We start from the raw sequence: 25,969 nt of genomic DNA on the forward strand, positions 1-25,969 counted from the left end.
ATCTCACTGGTATCAAAATAACTAGATGGGATGAAATTCATTGCTAGAATACAAAAAAACAGGACATATGATTTGTTTCTTTTTTTTTTAAATAGGAGAGGAATCAGGATTGCACTATATAGTAAGAAAATATTCTAAAGTAAGAAAATTCAGAATTCAAAGTGGTAAAGCAGGGTGAAGAATAACTGGATTATAACAAAAGCAGAAATACAGAGGAAATATACTATCATGAGAGTAATATGACAGACTGCCATGAAAAAAGGAAACAGATGAGTTCAAGAAACAGCTCACAAGCCTGGCAGAAAGTCATGATTACTAGTAATTACATCTTCAATTATCTAAAGAGTTAGACTTCTAGGAGTCAATTTCTTGACTTGCTTTAATGATAATTTCATCCTAAGAAAAATAATCTATAGATATGTTTTCATGTGCAGTTCTCTTTTTCTCTCTTGCTTTGCGTGAAGAACTGACTCGTGATTGCAATGTCGAAACAAAATTTTAAAAATTAAAAAGTAAATGTTTAGAATGATTTCATTCTTCAGAAGATAGAATAATGGTACACTGAAGCTCAGAATGAGCTAGTTTACAAGGAACATCAAGAACAGCATAGGTAAAGGGAGGGAAGAAGGAATCATATTAAAGAAATTCAATTCTATACAATAAGTATTTATTTATTAAGTGCCTACAAAGACAAAAAAGAAAAACAGATCCTCCCTAAATGAAAATCCTCTGTTATTTTCAACTCAAATGAAGGTAAACTTGTACACAGAGAAATAAATTATGTATAAACATGGGGAAAAAAAAAGGAGGGGGGAATGAAAGCATGCTAAGTAGGAACCAGGAAAGAACTCTACAAATTGTTCTCGCTTAAACTAATACTTAAAAGTGTCCTAGGAATTTAAAGAGCTAGAGAGTAATAAGGGAGAATATTTCAGTCATGGGGAAGAACATGTACATACAAAGGGACAGAGGTAGGCCTAGAGGTAAAATAGAATAGCAGGAAGTTTAGCTAAGTTCTCTTTCTCTTAGTTCCTCCACAAAACTAGAAAATGGACCAAAAGATTCCTGATCAGGAAATTTTTTTTCAAAAAACTTTTTTGTATGGAATTTTTTCCAGGTCTGGTAAATATAGAGACACAAAGGTTCATGGACAGTGAGGGCAGGATCGAGCTAGCCATAGCTGCATAGAACATTACAGCAGAAGGATTAAAAAGAAGATCAGAGTTGTTTACCATGGAAAGTAAAGCACAAGGAGGGAAATGATCCTATGTAAGGTATAAAAACAGCTCTGTCATCAATATCCAATTCCAGGTAACAGATTCATGATTGAATAAAGTGAAAAACCTTAGCCTATTAGTCACACTCCAAGGTAAAGAGAGGTTATGGGCCATAGGCTGTGAATAAACAAGGAGCAAGTTCAGAAGTTGTGTGGCTCTGATCTCAGGAGTAGAGCATGTTTGTGGTGGCAAAGAACAGGAAACTGAGTGGGATATCCATCAGTTGGGGAGTGGATGAGTAAGTTATGGTATATGAATGTTATGGAATATTATTTTTTAATAGCTTTTTATTTACAAGTTATATGCATGGGTAATTTTATAGCATGGACAATTGCCAAACCTTTTGTTCCAATTTTTCCCCTCCTTCCTCCCACCCCCTCCCCAGATGGTAGGATGACCAATACATGTTAAATATGTTAAAGTATAAATTAAATGCAAAATAAGTATACATGCGCAAACTGTTATTTTGCTGTACAAAAAGAATCGGACTCTGAAATACTGTACAATTAGCCTGTGAAGGAAATCAAAAATGCAGGCAGGCAAAAATATAGGGATTGGGAATTCAATGTAATGATTCTTAGTCATCTCCCAGAGTTCTTTCGCTGGGTGTAGCTGGTTCAATCCAATACTGCTCCATTGGAACTGATTTGGTTCATCTCATTGCTGAAGATGGCCAAGTCCATCAGAATTGATCATCATATAGTATTGTTGTTGAAGTATATAATGATCTCCTGGTCCTGCTCATTTCACTCAGCATCAGTTTGTGTCTCTCCAGGCCTTTCTGAAATCATCCTGTTGGCCATTTCTTACTGAACAATAGGAATATTATTGTTTTTAAGCAACGATCAGGAGGATTATTTCAGAAAAACCTGGATAAACTCCCATGAAGTGATGCTGAGGGAAGTGAACAGAACCGAGAGAACACTGTACACAGCAACAAGATTATGTAATGATTAATTGTGATGAACTTGGCTCTTTGTAACAAGGTGATTCTGGCCTATTTCAATAGACTTGTCATAGAGAGCCATATGCACATCCAGAGAGAGGACTCCGAGAACTCAATGTGGACCACAACATATTATTTTCACATTTTTTATTACTGTTTGCTTTTTTTCTTTCTCATTTTTTCCTTTTTAATTCGATTTTTTCTTGTGAAGCATGATAAATGTGGAAATATGTTTAGAAGAATTGCACGTTTAATCTATATTGGATTTCTTGCTGGCTAAGGGATGAAGGTAGGAGAATTACAGAGGGAGAGAGAGAAAAATCTGGAAGATAAGTTTTGCAAGGGTGAATATTGAAAACTATCTTTGCATGTAATTTGAAAATAAAAGGCTATTATTAAAAAAAACTTTTTTTAAATTTTTTTAAAGGAGTAGGATATGGTCTCACCTCTAGCCTTCAGTTTCATCTGAAGCCTATAGATGAAAAACCAGGCAGACCAAAGAGAAACATACAGCTCTGTCACTGAACCAGCAGAGTATTCCAGCTAGATAATAGTAACTAAATCAACATTACTTAAACTTGAACCATTAAAGAGTCAAATCCACAGGAGTGTTTTTCAGACTCAAATCCAGGTAAGCAAATGGAAGAATTCAAGCAAGGAGGGTGCTGATAAGACTTTACTCTGAACCAGACCACTTGAGGAATATTGATTCACCCTTTGCAGGTCCCCAACCCAAGCAATTCCTGAAATCCCCAAATAGCATAATAATCAATAACTCAAAAAAGCACCAGGAGAACCAAAGAGCACATAAACTCAGTCCATGCAATTCCAGCCCTAACCCAAAGTCTAAAGGAAGGTGGAAGAACAAAGAAAAGGGATCCCACTATGAAGAGATATTATGAAATGGATGCTCAAGACATAAACTTAGAAGAAAATGACTCTAAAATACCAAAGAAATGGGTACAAATTCAATCTGAATTCCTAGAAGAGATAAAAAGTTAAAAATAAAATTTAATGTTTTAATTAAATGAAAGCACTAAAAGAAAAAGTGAAAAATAAATGAGAACTACTGAAAAAAGAACTGAAATGAGAGGTACAAATCTTTACCTATGCAACAAACTCTGAAATTTAGAACAGATCAAAATAGAAGCCTAGGAATATATGAAAAACAGGAAATATTAAAAACAAAGTCAAAAGACTGAAAAAGGAAAATGTAACATAACAAATGCAAAAATAACCAACATATAAAAGAAATCAAGGAGAAAATATGATAAATCATTGGACCATCTGAAAACCATGACCAAAGAGAGCACTGAAATCAATGTAAAGAAATCATAAAAGAACAATGACTGTATCTCTTAGAACTAAGGGCAAAGCAGAAATAGAAGAAATGCACCTGTCACCTCCTGAAACCTTAAATATTCATAAAAAATTCAAAAATTTTTTTCATGAAATGAAAATGCTCAGCAACATTTTACCCAAAATCCAAACCTTACCGACCAAAGAAAAAATTCTGTACACTTTAAAAAGTCAGGTTAAAGAAGCAAGAAGCCAGTCAGACCACACATAGTTTAGCAGCTACCACTATAAAAGAAGAGAAAACTCAGAACATGATATTCCAAAAAGCAAAAAACACAGGCTTACCACTAAGAATAATTTGACCCCTCTTCCCTTCCCCACAAAAAAACAATCCTGAGTATAATGTTCCAAAGGAACAAATAAACCTTGAATGAAGTAGAGAACTTCCAGACATTTCTCATGAAAAAACTCTGAGCTGTATAGAAACTGAAATACAAAAATAGCAATCAAGAGAAACATAAAAAAATAAACATCAGAAAGCAGTTAGGGACAAGAATAAAATGCATACATTTTAAGATAGTGAATTAATGTGTTATCTCAGAAATTATATTGCTAGCAAGTCACATAGAAAGTCCAATGAGAAAGGGAGCCTGGAAATGACTATGTCTAGATAATCTTAAAGTTATAGAAAGAAAAGATGAGGAAAATTATCTCATGTAATCAGAATACATAAGTAGACTATACAAAGGGACACCCAGCAGGCAACTGAATTTCACTCTCCTTTGAAGTGGTGAAAAAAATTCTTTAAAAAGAACAAATATAAACTTGGGTACATAAATACCATTTATTCAACAGGGGAACAAAAAGGAAAAAATAATATAAAGGAAAAGAGAGGGAAGATTAAGAGATTAGTTCTAAATAAAACATACTAAAGAGAGTAGGATCTCAAAGAGAGGTTTAAAAGAAATAAAAAAAGGATTAAGAACCTATAGATCTGGAGGCTAAGTGAGGGAAAGAAGAGGAGCAAGGAAACAAAAACAAATTTCACTAAATGATAATAAACTCATCATTTCTCACTCACTGCCTCATTCTTTATAAAGCAGGGACCAGGAAACAAAGAGAAGGAAAAGTGTAAGAATAGGGGGAAGTACATAATTAGCAGTCATGACTGTGAATGCACAAATAAAACCAAAGTAGCTGAAATTAGAAGAGAAGCAGGTAAATGGAAGGGATGGAGGGGGAAAGGGGAGAAGAGAATATTTGCAACATCTCTAGGGGACAAATGATCATTTCTAAGGTAGGGGTATGCGTGTATACGTACATACATATACATACATACATGTACATGTACACACACATGTATATATATATATGTATGTATAAAACCCATTCAAATTTATAAGAGCTATTCCCCAACTGATAAACAGTCAAGAGGATATATGAAACAAGCTGTTTTCAGAGAAAGAAATTCAGGCTACTCAACCATAAGCCAAATGAAAAAAAATTTCTACATTACATAAAGAAACAAAACAACTTTAAAATCATCATAGTAACAAAAGCTCATTAAAAAAATTGGCAAATGTTGGAGCAGGTGTGGGAAAATGGATAAATTAATGTATGATTAGTAGAGAAGTGAACTTGCTTAGACCTTCTGGAAAGCAATTTGGAACTATGACCAAAAAGTCATTTAAATCATGAACACCTTCTGATCCAGTGATACCAATAAGAAGTCAAAGAAAGAGTAAAAGAAACCATATGCATAAAAATATTTATGAGAGTTCTTTTTGCCATAGCAAAGAATTGGGAACTAAGAGGAAGTCCTCAGTTTGGGGAATGGGTGAACAAGGCACGGTATAGGAATATGAGGAAATATTGCTACACCATAAGAAATGATAAAGTATCAGAGATACCTGGGAAGATTTGTACAAACTGACGTGAGGTGAGCAGATCACTGACTACTATGCCTTGTAATCTATTCCTGTGGAATCTATTCCATAGATTCATCATTTTATTTCTTAGCTAGTACGCAGTTTTGATTACTACTTATAATATAATTTGAGAATTGTCATTTTTATTATTTTGCTTCTGTCTATTCATGAGCAACGGAAATTTTTCCAATTGTTTAAATCTATGTGTGAAAAATGTTGTGTAACTATGTTTATATAGTTCCTGGGTTTGTCTTGATAGATAAAGACTTCCAAGGATTTTATATTATTTTAAATAGAATTTCTCTATCTCTTGCTGCTAGGTTTTACTGTTTTGTTACTGATATGGTCCATTATGATCTGCATTGCTGATATAATCCTACTTGGTTATAGTATATAATCCTTATTTTATATTGCTGATTCACTGGCTTTTGTTCAAAATGTTTATATCAATAGTCATTATGTAACCTCTTCCTGGCTTAGGTATCAGTGCCATTATTTATGTCATAAAATGAGTAAGGCTTCTTTGACTATTTTTCCAAATTATGTAGTATTAGAATGTTATTCTTTAAATGTTTGGTAGAATTCACTTGTGAAACCATGTGCACTGAGAATTTTTTCTTGGGGAGTTCATCATTAACTTATTCAACTTCTTTATCTAAGATGGGATGATTTAGGCATTCTGTTTCCTGATCTGTTAATATGGATAATTTGTATTTTCATAAATATTCAATTTTGCTCATATTGTCAGATTCATGACATAATTGAGCAAGATATTTCCTAATGATTGCTTTAATTTCTTCTTCATTGGTGGTGATTTCTCCCTTCTCATTTTTGATACTGGATATTTGTGTTTTTTTTTTTTCAAATTAACCAATGATTTCTCTTTTTTCTCCCATAAAACCACCTCCTAGACTTATTAGCTCAATAGCTTTTTTACTTTCAATCTTATTCTCACTTCTGATTTTCACAATTCCCAACTGGGTGCTCAATTGGGGATTTTTAATTTGTTCTTTTTCTATTTTGTTGATGTAAGAATTTAAAGAAATAAAATTTTCCCTATGAGGGATGCTTTGGCTGGATCCCATAAATGTTAGTATGTTGTCTCTTTGTTATCATTTATGAAATTATTTCTATGATTTCTTCTTTGACGCAATCTTTAGGATATTAGTTTTCAATTAATTTTAACATATCTTTCCAGAGCCCTTTGTTGAATGTAATTTTTATTTCATTATGAATCCAAAAGAATACATTTAATATACTTGCCTCAATTCTGAATGTTTTATACCCTACAACAGTTAATTTTTATATAGGTGCCATGTACATCCTGAGCAAAAGGTACACAATATTCCTATCTGTTCCCCTTCATTTTCTTCAAATGTCTGTCATATTTAACTTTTCTACCTCCTTAGTTTTTTTCCAGTTTATTTTTTGGTTGGATTTATTGAGTTCTGAGAAAGGACAGCTGAAATCTCCCACTAGTATAGTTTTGCTGTCTATTCTTTCTCTAACTCATTTAAACTTCTCCTTTTGAGAATCTAGATGCTATATCACTTAGTGGATATATTTTTAGTATTGATACTGCTTCACTGTTTCTGGTACTTTTTCGCAAGATGTAGTTTCCTTCCTTCTCTTTGAAGTGTCTATTTTTGCTTTCATTTTGAGACCAGAAATGCTAACCCTGATTTTCTTACTTCAACTGAAGTACAGATTTGTGCTTCACCCTCTTACTCTTTCAATATCAATACACAATATCAATAACATTGTGTGACAATCAACTATGAATGTTCAGTTCTTCTCACTAACACAATGATCCAAGGATTCAAAGGAAAATACCATCCACATCAGATAAAAAACTGATGGACTCTGAATGCAACACATTTTTTTTTTCTTTTTTAGTTTTTTCTTTTTGATTGTTTCTTCTTTCACAACTATGATTAATATGGAAATATGAAAACATATGTGTGTGTATGTATATATATATAAAAAACATATAACATGATGGCAATAACCTGTATCAAATTGCCTGCCATTTTTAGGAGGGAAAAAAAATCTGGAATTCAAAATCTTGTAAAAGTGAATGCTAAAAATTGTCTTGACATGTAATTAGGTAAAACAATAAAATACTATTTATAAATTCAAAAAAATATATAAAACTGTTCTTACCTCATGAGAAGTAAAAAGACAGGAGACCATATATGGTATATGAACTATTTGTTTCTCAACACAAGCCAGAACACTGAGTCAAATCAGGTAAAGTGATAATAAAGATAAACTTAAAAGTTTTCAAAAAAGCAAAGTTATAAAATTTCTTTATTTCAAAAAACTAGATTTTTAAAAACAAACTTAATACAAGATTTGGCTAGAAAATACAGAAAGATCTAAGGGTTTAACCAACTACAACTTCAATATAAATTAACAGTATAATGCAGCAGCAAAAAAAAAAAAAAAAAAAAAATCAAATCAAAAAGAGCTGATGCAATCCTAGTTTGAATTAAAAGAATCACAGTGTAGGAAGAAAGAAGCCAAAATACTTCACATCTCTAGTCAGACAATTGTATTCCCTCAATTCTAGGTGCTTTTTTTTTATAAAGAGCATTTATAAATTATAGATTATTAAACATAGGACAATCAGGCCAGCTGTCAAGTTCATCCTGGGAATAGTTATTTCAAAGAAGAGCCAAGTTGGAGAGATAAGACTTTAAAATTGATCATCTAGAAAAAAAAGACTCATGTTCTGCTTAGCTTAAAAAGAGATAATTAGAAACAACATATATAAGTTATGAAGAGGCAAATTAAGGTTTGATATAATGAAAAATTTCCTATCATAGCTATGGTATGGTTAGTATGGAATACCTTAAAACTAAAAATTTAAAAATTCTTAGCCTTCCTGATGTCCTAAACTTTGCTGGCAGTCTGGTGGAGATTATAGGCTCTTCAAAATGTTTGCTGCCTAGATTAATAACTGAAGGGAATGCCACAGAGGTTAGTGAAAATATACACATACTTTTTTACCATTCAAGTTCCCCTGAGGTTTAAGAACCTCTTGTTTTAGGAAATAATAGGTTCTCAGTGAAGATCAACAAGAAAAAGGTCAATGACCTTCTGTCAGGTAGACAGTAAAAGGGATTCATGCTCAGGTATAGGTTGGATTAAATATCCTGTGATTTATCTTCCAATGATGAGATTCTAAAAATCTATTTTTACGGCTAGGGACTGAATCATAAAAGACTTGCTGATGAGCCTGGAACATAATAGGAATCTAAATGTTTGCTGACTGCCTAAATTTTAAACAAAGTCACTCTAGTGCAAGTTATTTCAATATCTAGAGTCTTCAGTGTGCTGCTGAAGTAACAATCTCACTATTTAATAACATTAACTTTTTTTAAACATAGGCACATATTCTTTCATTTTGGAATAATTTACTTTAAATTGAGAATTCAGATGAATTTTTTATCAAAGAATATTTTTTAAAACCACACAAGCTTAATTTTTTTTCCCTCTTTTATAAATGGAAGGGACAAAAAAGAGACAGATGCATTACCAGTTTACAATTCTAGTGCTAAACTTAACTGAAATTATGTTTCACAAAAATAAAACTCGTGGAAATGTTTGCTTAAAACACTTTTAAATACTTGTCATTGAAGAAAAAAATTCCTGATATGAAAACTTGCCATTTTTTAATTAAAAAAAAAAAATCAACATCTACTGTTCTAGTTGATAGTGGCCCTTACTTAATATAATGTAAGAAAAAGTCTTTAAATGGCTCTAATTAATGTAGTAAAATATCAAGTCATTCACTTCTCAGATATTTAAGTGCCTATTTCAACAACTTTTATAATTTTCTGAATGTTACAAAATCTAATCTGTACAAATAACCGAAATTAACCATTGCTTTAAAATATGTAGTGTTAAGTGGTATTAAGATGAAAATGATTTATTTTGTGGATGTATAATAGAAAATTTAAAAATGTACTTTTGCTGAAAAAAAAAAAAATTAAGTCTTCCTAACTACTTAATCACTTAATAAAATGCATTAACTAGATTATAAGCCTATCTTAGTTTACAAGACTAAGAAATGGATAATATTCATTTCCACAAATACAAAACAGTAAGACATAAAAAGAAACTGATTTTGTCATAATATGTAATAGACTGATTATTTAATACCTGATAATAATCATATGTAATTACAAAGACATCTTGGCAGAATTGCCCTGGGGAAAAAGGCAAACCACATGTAATGTTGATAAGTCTTAGATTTATGGAATCAAAATGAGATTAGGGTTTCTGGTGGTCAAGGAGTTAAATGGTAAGGTCTAGTGGCAGGATCAAGGTTAAGGGAACCAAATGGAGAGGTTTGGCTCCCCTGCAACTCCTTGAGATTTGGCACAAGGGTAGGGAGTTTTGGGGAACTCCCTTCTGGTGGCGCAGAGATTCTCTGTAAAAGAATTTACAGACCTGAAAACCTAGATTGATAAAAGAGGTTTATTATGGGGATTGGAAGTAAGGTTAGAAATCCTGACAGAAGTATAAAGTCTGGTTAGGGAAATAAGTGAGGGTAAAGAGAGGGTTGCATTAGAAAAGAATATTCCAGTGGATAGAGGCTCCTTGGGATGCCAAGCATGGCATAGCTGGCATGTTTGGAACCTCTGCAAAGAGAGGATTTTAGTTTGGCTTTTTTATATTAAGTGTCTTAGTGGGGGCTGGGACAGCCCAGCTCTCCTATTGGAATTCAAAGGGATGCTTTTTGACCAGGATTTGTAATTGAATCAATGGCTCTGGCCAGCCTGGAAAGACAACTTGTCTGGGGAGGATATGCCTCAGCCAGGAGGGGCTGAGAATCTGAAAGGAATCACAGATCAATAGGAAATAGTTTCTTAAAGGGACCACAACCCACTTCAATGTGAGTAGTAAATTCCCATAAACCCAAAATGTAACTGTGCTTGTTAATTGCATACCAAAAGGTACCTAAGACAGGAAACAGCCTCCACACTAAAAGTAACTGCTTACACCACTGAATAACAACTTTAACTAAAATAAACATGGTTGGGTCTCAAAAATACATCTATAAAGGATTACAGATGTTTAACTCCCCTTTCTCCCCTGCATTACAAATAAACATTACAGATGTTTAACCCCCTTCCTCTCATCAAAAAAAAAAATCTTGATTGTCACAATGTGCCTGACTCTACTCAACTCTTTTCTGGCCTTTCTCATTTCTTCCACTAAGCTATTTCCACAAGCTGTCTATCTTAAAGAGATTGAATTGAAGAGAACTGAAATGAAAAACTCTGTTTCCAGTTTGAAAAAACTAGTTGTCTTCCTTTTTATTTTTACAAAAAGATCCTCTGAATCAAAAATTTTCTTTATTTCAATGGGACAAGTTTATCCAAAAGTTGAGATATTCACAGGTTATCATAATTACATTATTTGAACTAACTGTAAAGCAAAATTTTCAGACCATTTTATTCAAATATGCCTGAGTTGAAAAGAACTATTTTTTCAACATCTCAATTTTGAATTACCTCAACAGCAGTATCAAATAGGAAAGGGGGAGATGGGATAGAAAGCACAAAAATTTAAATGTAAATATAATTTACATTTATAAATGTATAAATTACAAACATCAAATAAGATTTGAAGAGTTGAGTGGACACCCTCAACCCAACCCTTTGTGGACATAGAGATCTACAGGTATTACACACTGCACAGGTTTGTCAGATTTTTTCAATCTCAGTCATGCTTATTTTTTTTTCATTATTTAAAAAAAAAACCTGCTACACATTATGGCTCTCTAGAAAGGGTTCAAGAGAAATAGTTGGAGTAACTATGATGATGTAAATAACAGAAGCCATCACTAAAAACATTTTAAAAAGAAAAATGGAAGAAAAGGATATTTTGACTTAGAAAATTACAAATTAAAAACTTATATATTGTACTTTTTTATTTATTTTGTTAAATATTTCTCATTTACATTTTAATCTGACTGGGCAAATTCAAGCTGTGAAACTGATCTTAATGAACTATAATATTTTCATTTTTAGATAAGCAAGAATAAGAATTGTTGAATGCATGGATCAATTTATATCATCTTAAGATGACAATAAGGTCATATATCCCCATGTAGCTTTATACATTAGGCTTTTGCATGCATCCTTAACACCAACTTTACTAAATATTTTTAAATGAACTGAAAAATGAATTTACATGAATGTAATTTACTTTTTCTGCTATCTCACAGAAGAAAACCACCTGAAGAGAAATTTATTAGTGAAATACTATAATATAGAGAAACAGAAGCAACACACAAACATTACAAAAGAGAAAAAGAATACATTTTTCTGGTTCTAATGATTTCCAATAATCTTATTGTAGTCTAATACCAAGTATATCATCATCCTGGAGAAATCAGACTATCACAAAGGATGACAAAAGCTTACTTGTTTATAACTAAGTGCTCTAAACAAAACACTGGCAACTACTTAAATTTTTTCATATCAAATATATAGTAAGAATTAGATTAAAGGCATAAGTAAATTCTGTGAAATGTTCTACATAAAAGATCCCTGCATGGTTACTACCCCAAAGGAATTAAAAATAATAATAATAATAATCTCAAGGATGTTCTAGTGAGAAAAAACATTTTATAAGTTTTTCTTTTCATCAAATAGTTGATAAATAATAAACAAATTTTGTCAAACTAAGATTTTCCAATAATTTCAATATCTCTTCTGGCAAAATTTAAGTACTATTTATTTTAACTATTCAACTATTTGACCTCTGGCAGACTTTTTTTAGCCCCTTTGGGACTTGTTTCCTCATCTATACAATAAAGTGCTAGCCTCCAAGATTTAAATTAATTCCCAAGTTCCCTTTCAGATCTAAACCCTATGGTTACATGAAATAAGTAAATAAAATATTTTAATTTACTAGGGCTGAATAAATTTATTAAGTAATTAGGTTGATTTTGAGTTCCAGAATCAAGAGATTCCAAGAGAAACCTGTTTCAATGGAATGAGCACTGTCCCTTAAGTTAAGAGAAATACTAAATTAATATTATTATTATCACTAATAATAACATTTATACAACTCCTAAAATTTTGCAAAATACTTAGAACTCATTTAAGCCACAACAATGCTAAGTGTTGTTATGCCCTTTTTACATTTGAAACCAGGGCTCAAATTAGGTCAAATTAAGTTGTTCCAATTCTTCTTTCATAACAATCCTATAACTGAAGTATCAAATGGCAAGAACACCTGTGAATAGTGTCTGGTATGGTCGTCTAATAAGTTTTTGCTTTTCTTTTGCTCAATATCTATGACTTAACTGGTATAAGGAAACAGCAGTATGGAAAACTCTCTCTACTAATTTTCGCAGACCCACAACTCTACTGTAACTTACAGATAAATCTTGGAACAGAAAATTCAAACAATTTGTCCATGGTCACACAGCCAGTATATGTGAATTAAAAACCTGAATCCAACTTTCTTCCTTTAAGGGAAGCCTCTATCCACTATGTCAGTGGTGTCAAATTTAAACAGAAATAAATCCATGCTGAATCAGAAAATCACAAACATTTTCTATGGATTTTTTTTTTTTTTTTGCATTTATTTTGTTGGAGATGGAGCCAAGATGGAGAACAGTAGACAAGTCTTTGCCTGAGCTCTTCCTGGTTTCCCTCAGAATGCACACCAGATTAAGCCTTTGAACAGATTTTGGAGTGACAGAACACACAAATATTTGAAATGTAACAAATTTCCAGCAGAAGATTATATTGGAAGTACTTCAAGAAAGGCATATCTCAATTGGGCAGGGGGTGATGTGACCCAAAGCAGATGCAATGCAGGGAGGCCCAGGGCAGAAAGGCCTCTCCACATCAGGGGAATCTAGTGCGAGGCTCTTAGGTAGAATACAACACCACTGGCTACTTTACCTGGTTCAGAAGACAGTGGATCATCAGATTTGCTGACACAACTACAAAGAACTATAAATGAGCCCCTGAATCCCAGCAGCACCAGCACCAGCACAGAATGAAGCCATTGTCACCTGTAGAGGAAGTTCTGGACAATTTCCCCTTTGCCCTAAGAACAGACCTCAACCTTTAAAAATGAGCAAAAAAGCAAAAGGAGCTCTGACAATAAATAGCTATTATGGAGACAAAGAAGGACAGATCTCAAACCCTGAGGACACTAAAAGCAAAACGTCTCCAAATGAGAGTTGATCTCCTACTCAAAAGGCTCTTAGAACAATTAAAAAATGTTCTTAAAAGAGTTAGAAAAAAATGGGGAAAGAAAATGAGAGCTTTGGGAAAAGAAACAGAAATAGTCTGAAGAAAACTCCTTTAAAAAAAAAATTGGTGAAATGGAAACAAAAACATACTGGAAAAAAACACTTCTTAAAAAATAGGTTTGGTGAAATGGAAAAAGAAAATAACTCCTTAAAAAATAATTTAACAAAATGGAAAAAGAAAACAATTCCTTGGAAAAATAGAATTGGTGAAATGAACAAAACTTTAATGTTCAATTGGCCAAATGCAAAAGGAGGTAAAAAAGCTAATTGAAGAAAATAATTCACTAAAATTTGGAATTGGACAAATGGAAATGAAAGACTCAATGAAAAAACAAAAATCAAACAAAATCAAAACAATGAAAAAATAGAAGAATATGAATACCTCATTGAAAAAACCATTGACCGGGAAAATAGATTTAAGAGACAATCTATGAATTCTTCGACCTCCTAAAAACCATAATGAAAGAAATACCCTGGATAACATCTTTCAAGAAATCAGCAAGAAAAACTACCTTGATATCCTAGAACCAGAGGGTAAAAGCCATTGGAAGAATCCACTGATTACCTCCTTAGATACCAAAATGAAAACTCGATAAATTCCAGAATTATCAGATCAAGAAGAAAATACTACAAAAGCAGCCAGAAAGAAACAATTCAAATATCAAGGAGCCATAAAATCAGGATTACCTAGGACCTAGCAGCTCGCATTTTAAAGAGTCAAAGGGCCTGGAATATGATATTCCAGGGGCAAAGGAGCTTGGAGTGCAGCCAAGAATCAACAACTACCCAGCAAAATTAAGCATTATTTTTCAGAAGAAAAAAATGGACAATTATTTTTGATGAAAAGACCAGAGCTGAACAGAAAATTTGATCTTCAAATACAGAACTCAAGAAAAGCATAAGAAGAGAATAAAGGAAGAAAAAAAATTATTTTTTTAAAAGATTAAAATGTTTACATCCCTACATAAGAAGATATGTGTAACTCTTGAGAACTGTATCTCTATTAGAGGTGCACTTATCAGGTGTAGGTATAATAGAAGGTAATGATATAAAAAATTAACTAAGGATGAAAAAGGGATTGTACTAGAAGAGAAAATGGGCTAAGTTACATCACATGAAGAGGCAAAAAATTTATTTTGTAAAATGTTTCCTAAGAACATTTTTAATCTTGTTTGGCTCATCCTGAACCTCTGCACTATACCAATGCTGTTTCTCAATATGTACATTAGGAATTTTATTGGCATCACACAAAAACACTTCAATTGCTAGAGTTATAAATCTAAAGTACATTCAAAGTAACAAAAAAAATTTCTATTGTTTGAAGGACATATTTGAGAGAAAAACAAAACCTTTTTTTAGAAATTTAGGATCTCAACCATTCTTTAGAGCAATTTGGAACTATGCCCAAAGAATTATAAAACTCTGCATACTCTTTGATCCAGCGGTGTTTCTACTGGGCCTATATCCCAAAGAGATCTTAAAGAAGGGAAAGGGACCTGATTGTGCAAAAATGTTTGTGGCAGCCCTTTTTGTAGTGGCAAGAAACTGGAATCTGAGTGGATCATCAATTGGAGAATGGCTGAATAAGTTTTGGTATATGAATGTTATGGAATATTATTGTTCTATAAGAAATGATCAGCAGGATGATTTCAGAGAGACCTGGAGAGACATGAACTGATGCTAAGTGTAGTGAGCAGAACTAGGAGATCATTGGACACAGCAACAGCAAGATTATATGATGACCAATTCTGATGGATGTGGTTCTCTTAAATAAAGAGACAATTCATACCAGTTCCAATAATCTTGTGAAGAGAACCATTTACACTCAGAAAGGACTGTGGGAACTGAGTATGATTCAGATTCACAACACAACATTTCCACTCTTTTTGTTGTTTCCTTGCATTTTATTTTCTCATTTTTTTCCTGTTTAATTTTTTTCTTATGCAGCAAGATAATTGTATATGTATGCATATATTGGATTTAACATATATTTCTACCATGTTTAATATATCCTGGATTACTTGCCATCTAGGGAAAAGGGAAGAAGGAGGGAGAGAATTGGAAAACAAGGTTTTGCAAGGATTAATAGTGAAAAATTATTCATGCATGTTTTGAAAATAAAAATCTTTAATAAAAAAATTTTTCTAAAAAGAACCTGCAAGTTCAAAAAAAATGAAATTTTAAAAATAATGTCGAGTCGAACAAATAGAAAAGGAGATGCTAAAGAAAATAATTCCTTAAAAATTAGAACTGGTGGGGCAGCTAGGTGGCACAGTGTAATAGAGCATGAGCCCTGAAGTCAAGAGGATCCGACTTCAAATCTGATTTTAGACACTAGACACTTAACACTTCGAAGCTGTGTGACCCTGGGCAAGTCACTTAACCAATTGCTTCGGGGGGGGGGGGGGAAATAGAATTGGTCTAGTGGAATCTAACAACTCCATGTGACTTCAAGAAATAATAAAACAAGTCAAAAAATCATTTAAAAAAAAAAAAGAAACTTAAGATCTACCAGCTCTAATTCTTACTTTCTTGATAGTATTTAGAATTATCACAAATGATGACTTTAAAAGTCCCCTTAATATTGCTGGTGTTAATGTTTTTACTGAGTCAAAAGAGGAGAAATACTGAAAACAAACTCCAATCAAAAATGAAAAGATTACTTCAAATAAGACTGCCTCATGATTTCAATGATGTGATGCTCCCTACAATGGAATGGATCATCATACCCCATGCATAGGTGCTTAATTCTTTCCCAAGTCCTCAATTCAGGAATTCCCCATTGTCTAATTGTACACTAGCAAATTAACCAGTAAATCATCCATAGAGGGCCAATCAACTAAGAAATTCTAAATTCTAGAGCATAGAGCTCTTGAATTTCATTGATACCAATGTAACACAAGCAGGCAATGTCTAATAATAAATCTTTATTCTCCATACTTCTCTGATCATACATTCTCTAATGACATCCTTGGCACTTCTCATGTGCAATTTTCTATAGGTAATGTTTCAGGCTACTCATATTTGATGATGTGACTATCATTCTGAAATTGAAGCAAATGATATTGAATTTTATAGCATTATTAGAGAAATGTTCATGTAAAAGAGATTTGAAAAAGGGAAAGAGAGGAGGGAAGAGAAGGAGAAAGGAAAGGAAGGAGGGAGAGAGAGACTGAATGAGGAAAGGAGGGAGGGAAGAAGGTAGCATCACTAAAAGCAGTGCATAATTTCCCAATGGCAAACAAGCCCATCCCCCCCATTATTCAATGTTGAACCTCGTCTGTTAATCTGTAGTACATATCCAAAATATAAATGCTGAAGCAATATGGTACAGCAGATTGTTGTTTGTCCTTCAGTCTCAAAGAGGATCATGAGTGATGTTTTGACATGCAAGTGAATTGGATTCAAGTAAGGGAGGATTGTACAAAGTCACCCATCCTCTTTCCCCTTCAGAGCTGCCTAGGTCCAGTGGCATGATATAGATCAAGTTGACTGAAGATGTCCCTGTTTGAAATGGGAGACCTTGGCCTTTTTAAGCAAAGGTTTTCAACAAGTCTCAGTTTGAGGTCAAATTCATTCAGTGATTAAGGCTAGGTAGCAACTGAGGCAAAAAATTTCCTCTTTCACCTAGTCCACCAAAAAAACAAAACAACCCCCCCCCAAAAAAAAAAAAAAAAAAAAAAAAACTTAAATAAGTAAATAAAACTGGGAGGGGAAGACCCTAGGGGTTTCTGGCCAAAGCAGAAATTATTGCTACATACATTCAATGAGTCAAACAGGACCCACACAATGACCAAATGGGGCTTACCCTAGGACCTACTGGCAGTCAATGATAATCAGATTGGTTTTAGTTTAAGGGATTGTCCTTAAGAAATATAGCCAGTAAATCCCAAAATTCTTCTTGCTATTTTTTGAAGTTGATATTATTCATAATTTAACTAAGACTTTGTATACAAGTTTCTATTCAAAACTTGCATTTCCCCTGGGTGTCCATCCCTCTCCAGTTGGCAAAGAAATAAAGATGTGACTAAGATTTACTAAACTCTTTTAACCTCTACATTGTGGCAAGTGATTTTTACACACTGACGCTAATCTTTCTTCATACTAATGGTCTGACTGTACAAAGACAGCTGATTCAGAAATGACTACTTCATGGGTAATACCAGTATTTTCCTGTCCAACTCTCCCATGTGATAGCTTTTCAACTACTGGAAGATGGTTATCAGGTAATTCCCTATAAATCATTATTTTCATGGCTAAATATCACCACTGCCTTTAAGCAATCCTCAGAGGGCATGAATTCAGACCTTTACTATACTGCTTGCCTTCTTCTGGACAATCCTTCATTTTCTTTCTAAAACATGGCCCACAATAGAAGACATACTTCAAATATGATCTGACCAGAGCAAAGTACAACAGAACTATATTACTTTAATTCTTGAAGCTATTCCTTTCTTAAATTGAACAAAAAAAAAAAGGAAAATGGCAAATGCTGTAACTGCGAGAAAATGGATATATGAATTCACTGTTGTTAGAGAGAAGATCTATTCCAGACATTACAGCAAATAATTTGAAACTATGCTCAAAACGCTAATATAATATACATACTCTTCCATACAGCAATACCAACACTAGGCCTATACTCCAAAAAAAAAAAATTAAATAAAAAGGAAAAGATTCTGTACATACAAAAATATAGCTTTTTGAGGTGGCAAAGAACTGAATTGGGAAATGGGGAAATGGCTGAAGAAATTATGGCAAATGAATATAAAAATATTGTGCAATTTAAGAAATTATGAAGGGAATGGTTTCAGAGATATGAAATAATGCAATGAAATATGAACTTATAAGATGAAATAATACAATAAAGTGAAGAGGAAGAACTATTTTTACAATAACATTGTAAAGACAAGCAATTTCAAAAGGCTTAAGAAACTGTGATCATTTTCATGACCAAGTACAATTCCAGAGGATTCATGATGCTATGCATTTCCTGATAGAGGTGATGAACATGGATTGTGATATACATTTTTTTGGACATTGACATTGCAGTAAAGTTTCTTCTTGGCATGCATATGTTATCTATGTTTTGCTTTTCTTTTTCAAGGGGATAGGGAAGCAAAAATAAATTTAACTGGGGGGGGGGAGTTATCTTTATCTTAAAGCTATTATAATACAGCCTCCAATAGTTTGGCTGTCTTATCACACTGTTGATTCATATTGAGCCAGTTTTCCACTAAAATTCCTAGATCTAACTTTTTCCAAACAAAATGCTATCTAGCCATGCTCCCCAACTGTGTATTTGCAAAGTTTATTTTTTTTTGAACCCAAGTATAAACTTTAAATTTGATCTTTATTCTATTTGATCAAATACTCTCATCTGAACCCTAAATTCGCGCTGTATGTTTTCACTCCCAGATTTCTTATCACCAGTATTTGACAAGATAAGTCCCCCATGAAATGTTTCTTACTGCTTTTCTACATATGATAAAATCAATTTCTCTTCAAGGAATATCTGTGAACTTTATTTCCCTCCATTCAGCTACAACTTTCTATCTCTGAGTTTCATTCACAACAAAAATATCAAAACTGTTAAACATTCATTTTCCCAATATTCTGTCTACTTGGTCACTGAATAAAGATCTCATCTTTAGAATATCATGGCTAAACTGATATTTATAAACAGAGAATTACATAATTCTCTGAATCCTTTATCCCCTTTTTTCCCATCACTGCCTCAATGAGTGCAAATGGGGAACAGCACATGGATGAGGGGTATTTTGTGTTTTTCTTTAGTTCATGGATTCTTTGCTTAGGCAAAGAATTTGTCTATTGGTAATGACTCTCTTTTATACTTAGTCTTTGGTCTCTTGCCAGGGCCATACCTAAGTTTTTAAAGGCTATGTCAGCAGATAAGTTTTAGATAAGATAGATCAATGCTAATCCAGGCTTCAAAAATTCAGATTTAACTTCATGTGTTCATGAAATTCATGAAACAAGCTCAGAACTTGGTTGGGACTATTGGAAGGAAATAAGGCCAGTGAAAAATAATTTCACTTCATGAAACAGAAACTCAATATCCAATTCATAATGGACATCTACTTGAAATGTGTGCCTGCATGGAAAAACTCCCATTAGTCACAAAGGTGGGTTACCAATAATTCCACCAGAAATTTATTATGATATAGATTATTAAAATAAGTCACCAACCTTTGAGTAGTTTATAATTTTGTAGAAAGATGAAGAATATAGACAAATATTTAGAATTACAGAAAATTGTAACTAAAAGTTACTTTAGAAATTATCTACATCCAAACCATTCATTTTCAAAAACAGAAAATTAAGATTCAGAGAGTTAAAGCATTTGCTAGAATCACACAGGTAAGTATGGCAGAGGCATAACTCAAACAAAGGTCCTTTATTTCCTCTAAGTATAAAAATCATGTAAGGGCAAATGACCTTCAGAATCAAAGCCCCAAAGGAATAAAATGTTGCAGCTTCATATAAAGCTTAGGTTAGTCAGTTCTAGACTTTCAGGAAATCCACTATCACTTTCTATTAGTGTTAGTCCATTATAGTGTTACCCAATAAGCACAAAGGAAGAAGGCATTGAGTTTTTCTTTATAATCTTTGTAACTATGACAGACTTGGCAAACCCAATGATTCTTCAAAGGGCAACTGAAAAAAACAACTAAGAAGCAAGGGAGCAAGGGTAAAATAAGAATCTAATCTGTTCATAACCATATCATCCCCATCCAGATTATAGGTTCAAGCAAAAATTGAAAAAAAAAAAAAATGAAAGGGTATTTAAATAGGGTTGGAATGAAGATTTCAAATATCACCCTGGCCTTACTCCTAATATATATGACCTCTACAACCTCCTTTTGCATATCCCAAATTTCAAGGATTATATCCACTCAACTAATATAAGAGCCAATAATTTACAGTAATTGCTAACCAGAATTAGGATACATTAAATACAAGAAAACTTTACCATAATATGTGTGGATCTACAATACCAAATTCATATGTTAACACAGATCTGGAAAGGCCTTCCTTTAACTAGTATATTCATAATCTTACTAAGTTTTTGAATAATTAAGTAAACTATGGAACTGAAAATCCAGAACTCGTTTTTCCCTTTAAGAGTAGTTAATATGTTGAACAATTTAATGTAAAAAAAAAAAAAAAACTATAGATACTTGAATGGCCAGATCTCAAGTGAAATTAAATAGATAAGGATAGGTGGATGTATGCTTGGTGCACTCATCATGCTAAAATTCTATTTCCTTTCATGTTCTCTTTATTTACCTCTTATTCACTGTACGGTTGTTTTAAAATAATGCAATTATGCCCCAAAAAAGGTACTTTTTCATGTTCATAATGCCATATTGGTTGAAATAGAGGCCCATTAATTATGGCTTATATAAAAACTGAGTGAGGTCAATTATGAGTATTCTTTTTCAATGTATTTCTGTGTATATTTTCTCCTTTAAAATATTTTAGGCTTTTATTCAGATCAGCTTGGCATATGACAAAATTGTAACTATCAAGTTAATATGTACATATACTTCAATGATTATAATTCCATTATATTAAGATTTAGGATTTTCTCTAAGTTGCTAGCAAAGAGCTACTCTGGAAAATCTAAGTTGGTTCTGACAGTCTTAAGGAAATACCTCTTTAATTTAATTTTCATTTAATACCTTGTCATTATTATTATTATTAATTAATACCCCTCTTTCCTTTGCCACAGTCTATAAGCTATGAGATTTGGAAGTACACTAATCTTAGACAGGAAAAAAACTAGTCGAGGCCAAAAGAACCTTAAATTAGGATCAATGATTTAGAACTATGGACAAGCATGGAAGTAGTTTTTCTTTTTTCTTTTTTTTTTTTTTTTTTTTTTTTGTGGAGGCAATGGGCTAGTATATCAAGTTTCTGAAGTCAAATTTGAATTCAAGTCCTTCTGACTACAAGGTTGTTGCTCTTACTACCATGCCAGCCAGCCCTCCCTTAGTTTTTGAGTTTATTTGCAGAGAAGATGGATAAAGTCAAATTATCATTTGCATATATGACTTAGGTTCAATACTTAACAGTATCCCTCTCACACATTTTTAAGGATAAAGTTTCCACACAGCAGACAAAAATTCAGAAAACTTTTTGAAAAGTTCCTCCACATCTCAAAAGGGAAAAAAAAATCCACTATCTTTCTTGAGCTCCTTCATTCTTAAAAGCATTTTAATATCCTCTTCATTTTAGCATTCAAGTGCAATAAAACCCCATTGTAACACTGTAACTGATATCAGATGAGAATAAAAGCATGCTACAATAATAGGGATATACTTTATATACATATATCCCAAGTACTTGAAGGGACATGATGGTAATATAAGAAGACACAATATGATGGTAACATAATAAGACACTTTATGAAATTATTGACGTATTATTACAAATATTATTTGTATCTTTGAACATTCTAGCTAACAATACTAAAATGATTAAGAAACTGTTAGGTGCTCCTAAAATAAGGCCACCTCCATTAGAATATGTAATGAATATTTTTGAGGGCAGACTGTTTTCACCTTTTTTTGCTTCAGGTTTTTAGCATAGTGGAGGCCCTTACTAAATGCTTGCTAAATAACTAAAATATAAAAATATTCGATCAATCACATTCTTCCCCCAAAAAAATCATTAGAATGTTCCCCAAATACCTGGGGTTCTCCTAGAAAAACATGAAACTATTTCACTTTTATGAAAAATTTATAGCTTAATTCAAGATGCTTTCCTGACCTGAAATTCATTAGAAAAGTTTGTTGAATTTGCCTTCTAGAAACATGAGAATAGAATTACAAATTTAAGTGTCAAAGGTTATATTCTGTATGTCAGATCTAAATACCTTCATAAAAATAAAAATTACTATTTATCTACACATTATAAATTAAATCAACTTTATATTATATACAATTTTTCCAATTTCTAATTTGTTTAAAGTATGATAGTTATTTTAAAATTATAGAAATAAAGTGAATTTCCAAATTTTCCTGCACACTAGATAGATGTGAAAGACAAAATTATCATGAAAAAGTAACTTATTTTTACTTTTGCAGAGTGATTTAAAAAAAAAGCTACTTCTATGTTCATCTCAGATTCAACTCTGTCAATGCTCTGGTTCAGAGTGTCTGGAATTTACCCATGCTAATTTCAGTCTCAATAAGCATTTATTACTGGCCTACTGTGTGCCAAGAACTGTGATAAGAACTGGAGATATAAAGAATTTGGGAAAAGATGTATCCTGCCCCAGAAAAACTCAAAAATTAACATGGGATACCACAAGCAAATATATGTACAAACAAGCTGTACACAGGAGAAAGAAGAAATAATTAACATAGAGAACAAAGTAGAAGAATTTAAAAAGGGATTGGAAAAAGCTTTCTGTACAAGATAGGATTTTAGCTGCAATTTAAGGCAGGACTTAAGAGATGAGGGAAAATTCAAAATATGATTCATGATTTTAAATAAAATTCATTATTTTCACAAAAATGATAATAACCTTTCTCAATCCCCATAAAGATTTGTTGCAATGATATTCAAATGTAGGAACACTGACTTTCAATCACCAATAAGGACAAATTTGAAAGTTTTTTTTTTCTTCTTTTTATAAATAATACATTTGAAATAAAAGGTGGATAACATAAGCTTTAAAAGGTGGATAACATAAGCTTTAAAAACACTAAAAGAATAAAGATATATTAAAAACAATTAGTAATCACAAGATAAGTTACCAGACTCAGGAGCCATGAAGATCTTTCCAATCAGACCTCAGGTACTTTCTAACTAAATGACTCTAAGATCTTTGAGTTTCAATTTCTCATGGGTAACATGAGCATGTTGTAAATAGCACTAAATTCTTAGGGTCAAAAGAGATAACATGTAAATTACTTTGTAAAACTTAAGGCACTTAAATAAGTGCACTATATAGACACTATAGGCTCTAAATAAATGCTATTAGCTATGAGTTCATGATCTTGCTATTTTAATATGAAGATTGTATATTCTCTCATATATAAGATAGCCTAAGGGCAATTGCCCTAATTAAATAAAAAAGTGTAAACTCTAAAATCCAACTAAATATGTATTTTTATTACCTATATTTATAAACTATAAGACAATCTCTCTCCTCAAATAGTAGTTATACTAATTTTTAAAGTAACTTTATACTGAAAAAAAAATCTGATTCAATATAAAAAATAGTCAAAAACAGTAACAAATAAATTACTGACTTTTTGTCATCTAATACTAGACTTGAGTGTAGTTTAGAAGGCATGATATAGGCAACAAATCAGCTGTAATATTTGCATAGAAAATGAAGTGAAAATGAGATTTAAAAGATTATTCAAGGATTATTTCTAATGTGTCACTAGTTCATAGATTTAGAATGAAGAGACCTTGGAGGTCAACTAGTCTTTTTTACAGATTAGGAGGCCCACAGATGTTCAGCAATTTGCACAGTATCCTTAAATATTTCCTTAAAATAAAACCTATCATATACCACTACATGTGCTCAAATTAGTTAAATAATCCTAACTATTTAAAATGAATGATAATAGAAGAAAAATTCTGTTTAACAAGTTTTATATTCTTACATCTACAAAAGTCAGGAAATGGTTATTAACCAAGTCTTGTTTACAAAGAAATTTTTAAAAATATTACACCAAACTTAAAAAAAAAAAACTCACCCCTCTGTTAATACTAGCCAAGTGCAATAATTTCGATATCTGTAAGTTTAAAGAAACCTGAAATGTACACAAGGCAGGCAGGAAGTTTAACAGGTCATCTAAGAAATAACTGGTTTTAGCCTTCTTAAAAACAAATCTATCTCGCTCAGCTAATATTTCACTGTGCTACAAACAAAATAAATACAACACTTATATGCTTTCAATAAGATAGATATATTCCTGTTTGAAAAGTGTCAACCTCTATAAACCGTAGCATTCTCCCTTCCCCGCCTCTGCTAAATCCCAGGTGCCCACTTAATTTTATAGCTTCTATTTGACACAGGCACTAGTCCTTCCAACTAGAAGTCAGGCCCCCTATGGTTTCCATGCTCTCCTATTGCTCTCCCTCAAGTTCTGCCGTTAAAAGGGCGAAGAAGGACAAACAGCCGCCCCGTCCCCCCAGCTCCGTCCCCGAATGAGTGTGCGTGGGTCTGGAGGGCCCATTCCTCCCCCACTCCCAATCACCACCAGGGTCGAGCCTGCCAGGATCGCAAGCCACGGAGCAGCAAAGAGCGGCGGAGGCCCGACTCTTCTCTGAGCAGTCTCGGTGGGCCAAGCGCCCTCAGCCCCCCAGCCCTCTTCAGCTCCTTGCCCCGGCCCCGGGGACCAGTCACCGGCCGTCTTTCATGGCTCTGGGCCGACTGGGAAAATCCAAATCTTAAAAAGAAGGAAAAGCTTCACCCTCCCTCCCAAATCCACACCAGCAACAGAATAAGAGTTGGGAGAAGGAGTGGGCCAAGGAGAAAAAAAGTGAAGAAAACCGGCACGGAAAACAGACCTGTGGAGACCGCCATCTTCTCCTGCAACCCCGGACTTCTGCCGCCCTGCACGCGCCCCGCCGCGTCATGCGGCGTCACTTCCGGGCGCGCGCGCGCCGCTGTTAACGCTGCCGACCCCAACCTCCCTGCCCCCCCTCTTCGGGGTTTCCAACTGACTCGAAAGAGGCGGATCCGATAGCTTCCCTCCTCCCAGCTTCAGGCTCCCCTACTATTCCCTACTGTATTTACCCGTCGCCTTCGCGGCTGAGGGTGAGAAAACCTTTCCCGAGTTTTGATCCTTATCTACCCGTATTTTGACTCTGTGACCTCGGCCACCATCCCACTTCCGACACCACCATCCCAGTCCCACCCCCAACCGCCAAGATTCGTGGATGTCCCCTGGCGGGGCGGGGGCGTTAGTAGTTACTGAGCCCGAGGACGTCACCCCCTCCCCCCATCCAGGCTTCGATGATGCCCCGTAGCTTGGGAAATGGGGGGAGGGGAATATAAAGGAACCCTAGGGAACGTCGACCCCACCCCTATTTCCCTAAAGCGGAGCTTCTGGAATGTCTCGAGGGGGAGGGGAGAGGACATACAAAGGGATCTGACCCCATCCCCCACCCTAGTTGGGCTCTAGAGACTACACAGGAAGCAGGAAGGGAGAAAGGTTTGCGACCCTTGCTGCGGAGC

General features: G+C 33.6%; 1 protein-coding gene across 1 annotated transcript in view; it reads right to left on the reverse strand.

Moving 5' to 3' along the window:
• The window catches only part of UBE2V2 (ubiquitin conjugating enzyme E2 V2), a 66,245-nt gene extending 40,500 nt beyond the window's left edge, over positions 1-25,745 (reverse strand). Inside the window, exon 1 of the mRNA XM_051970224.1 lies at positions 25,300-25,745. Within this exon, the coding sequence (XP_051826184.1) occupies positions 25,300-25,315 (16 nt within the window). The 5' untranslated portion in view covers positions 25,316-25,745. The remainder of the gene's footprint in view (positions 1-25,299) is intronic.
• Between the last annotated feature and the right edge of the window lie 224 nt (positions 25,746-25,969).

This window comes from Antechinus flavipes, chromosome 1 (genome assembly GCF_016432865.1).
Source record: "Antechinus flavipes isolate AdamAnt ecotype Samford, QLD, Australia chromosome 1, AdamAnt_v2, whole genome shotgun sequence".
In the NCBI taxonomy this organism is placed as follows: Eukaryota; Metazoa; Chordata; class Mammalia; order Dasyuromorphia; family Dasyuridae; genus Antechinus; species Antechinus flavipes.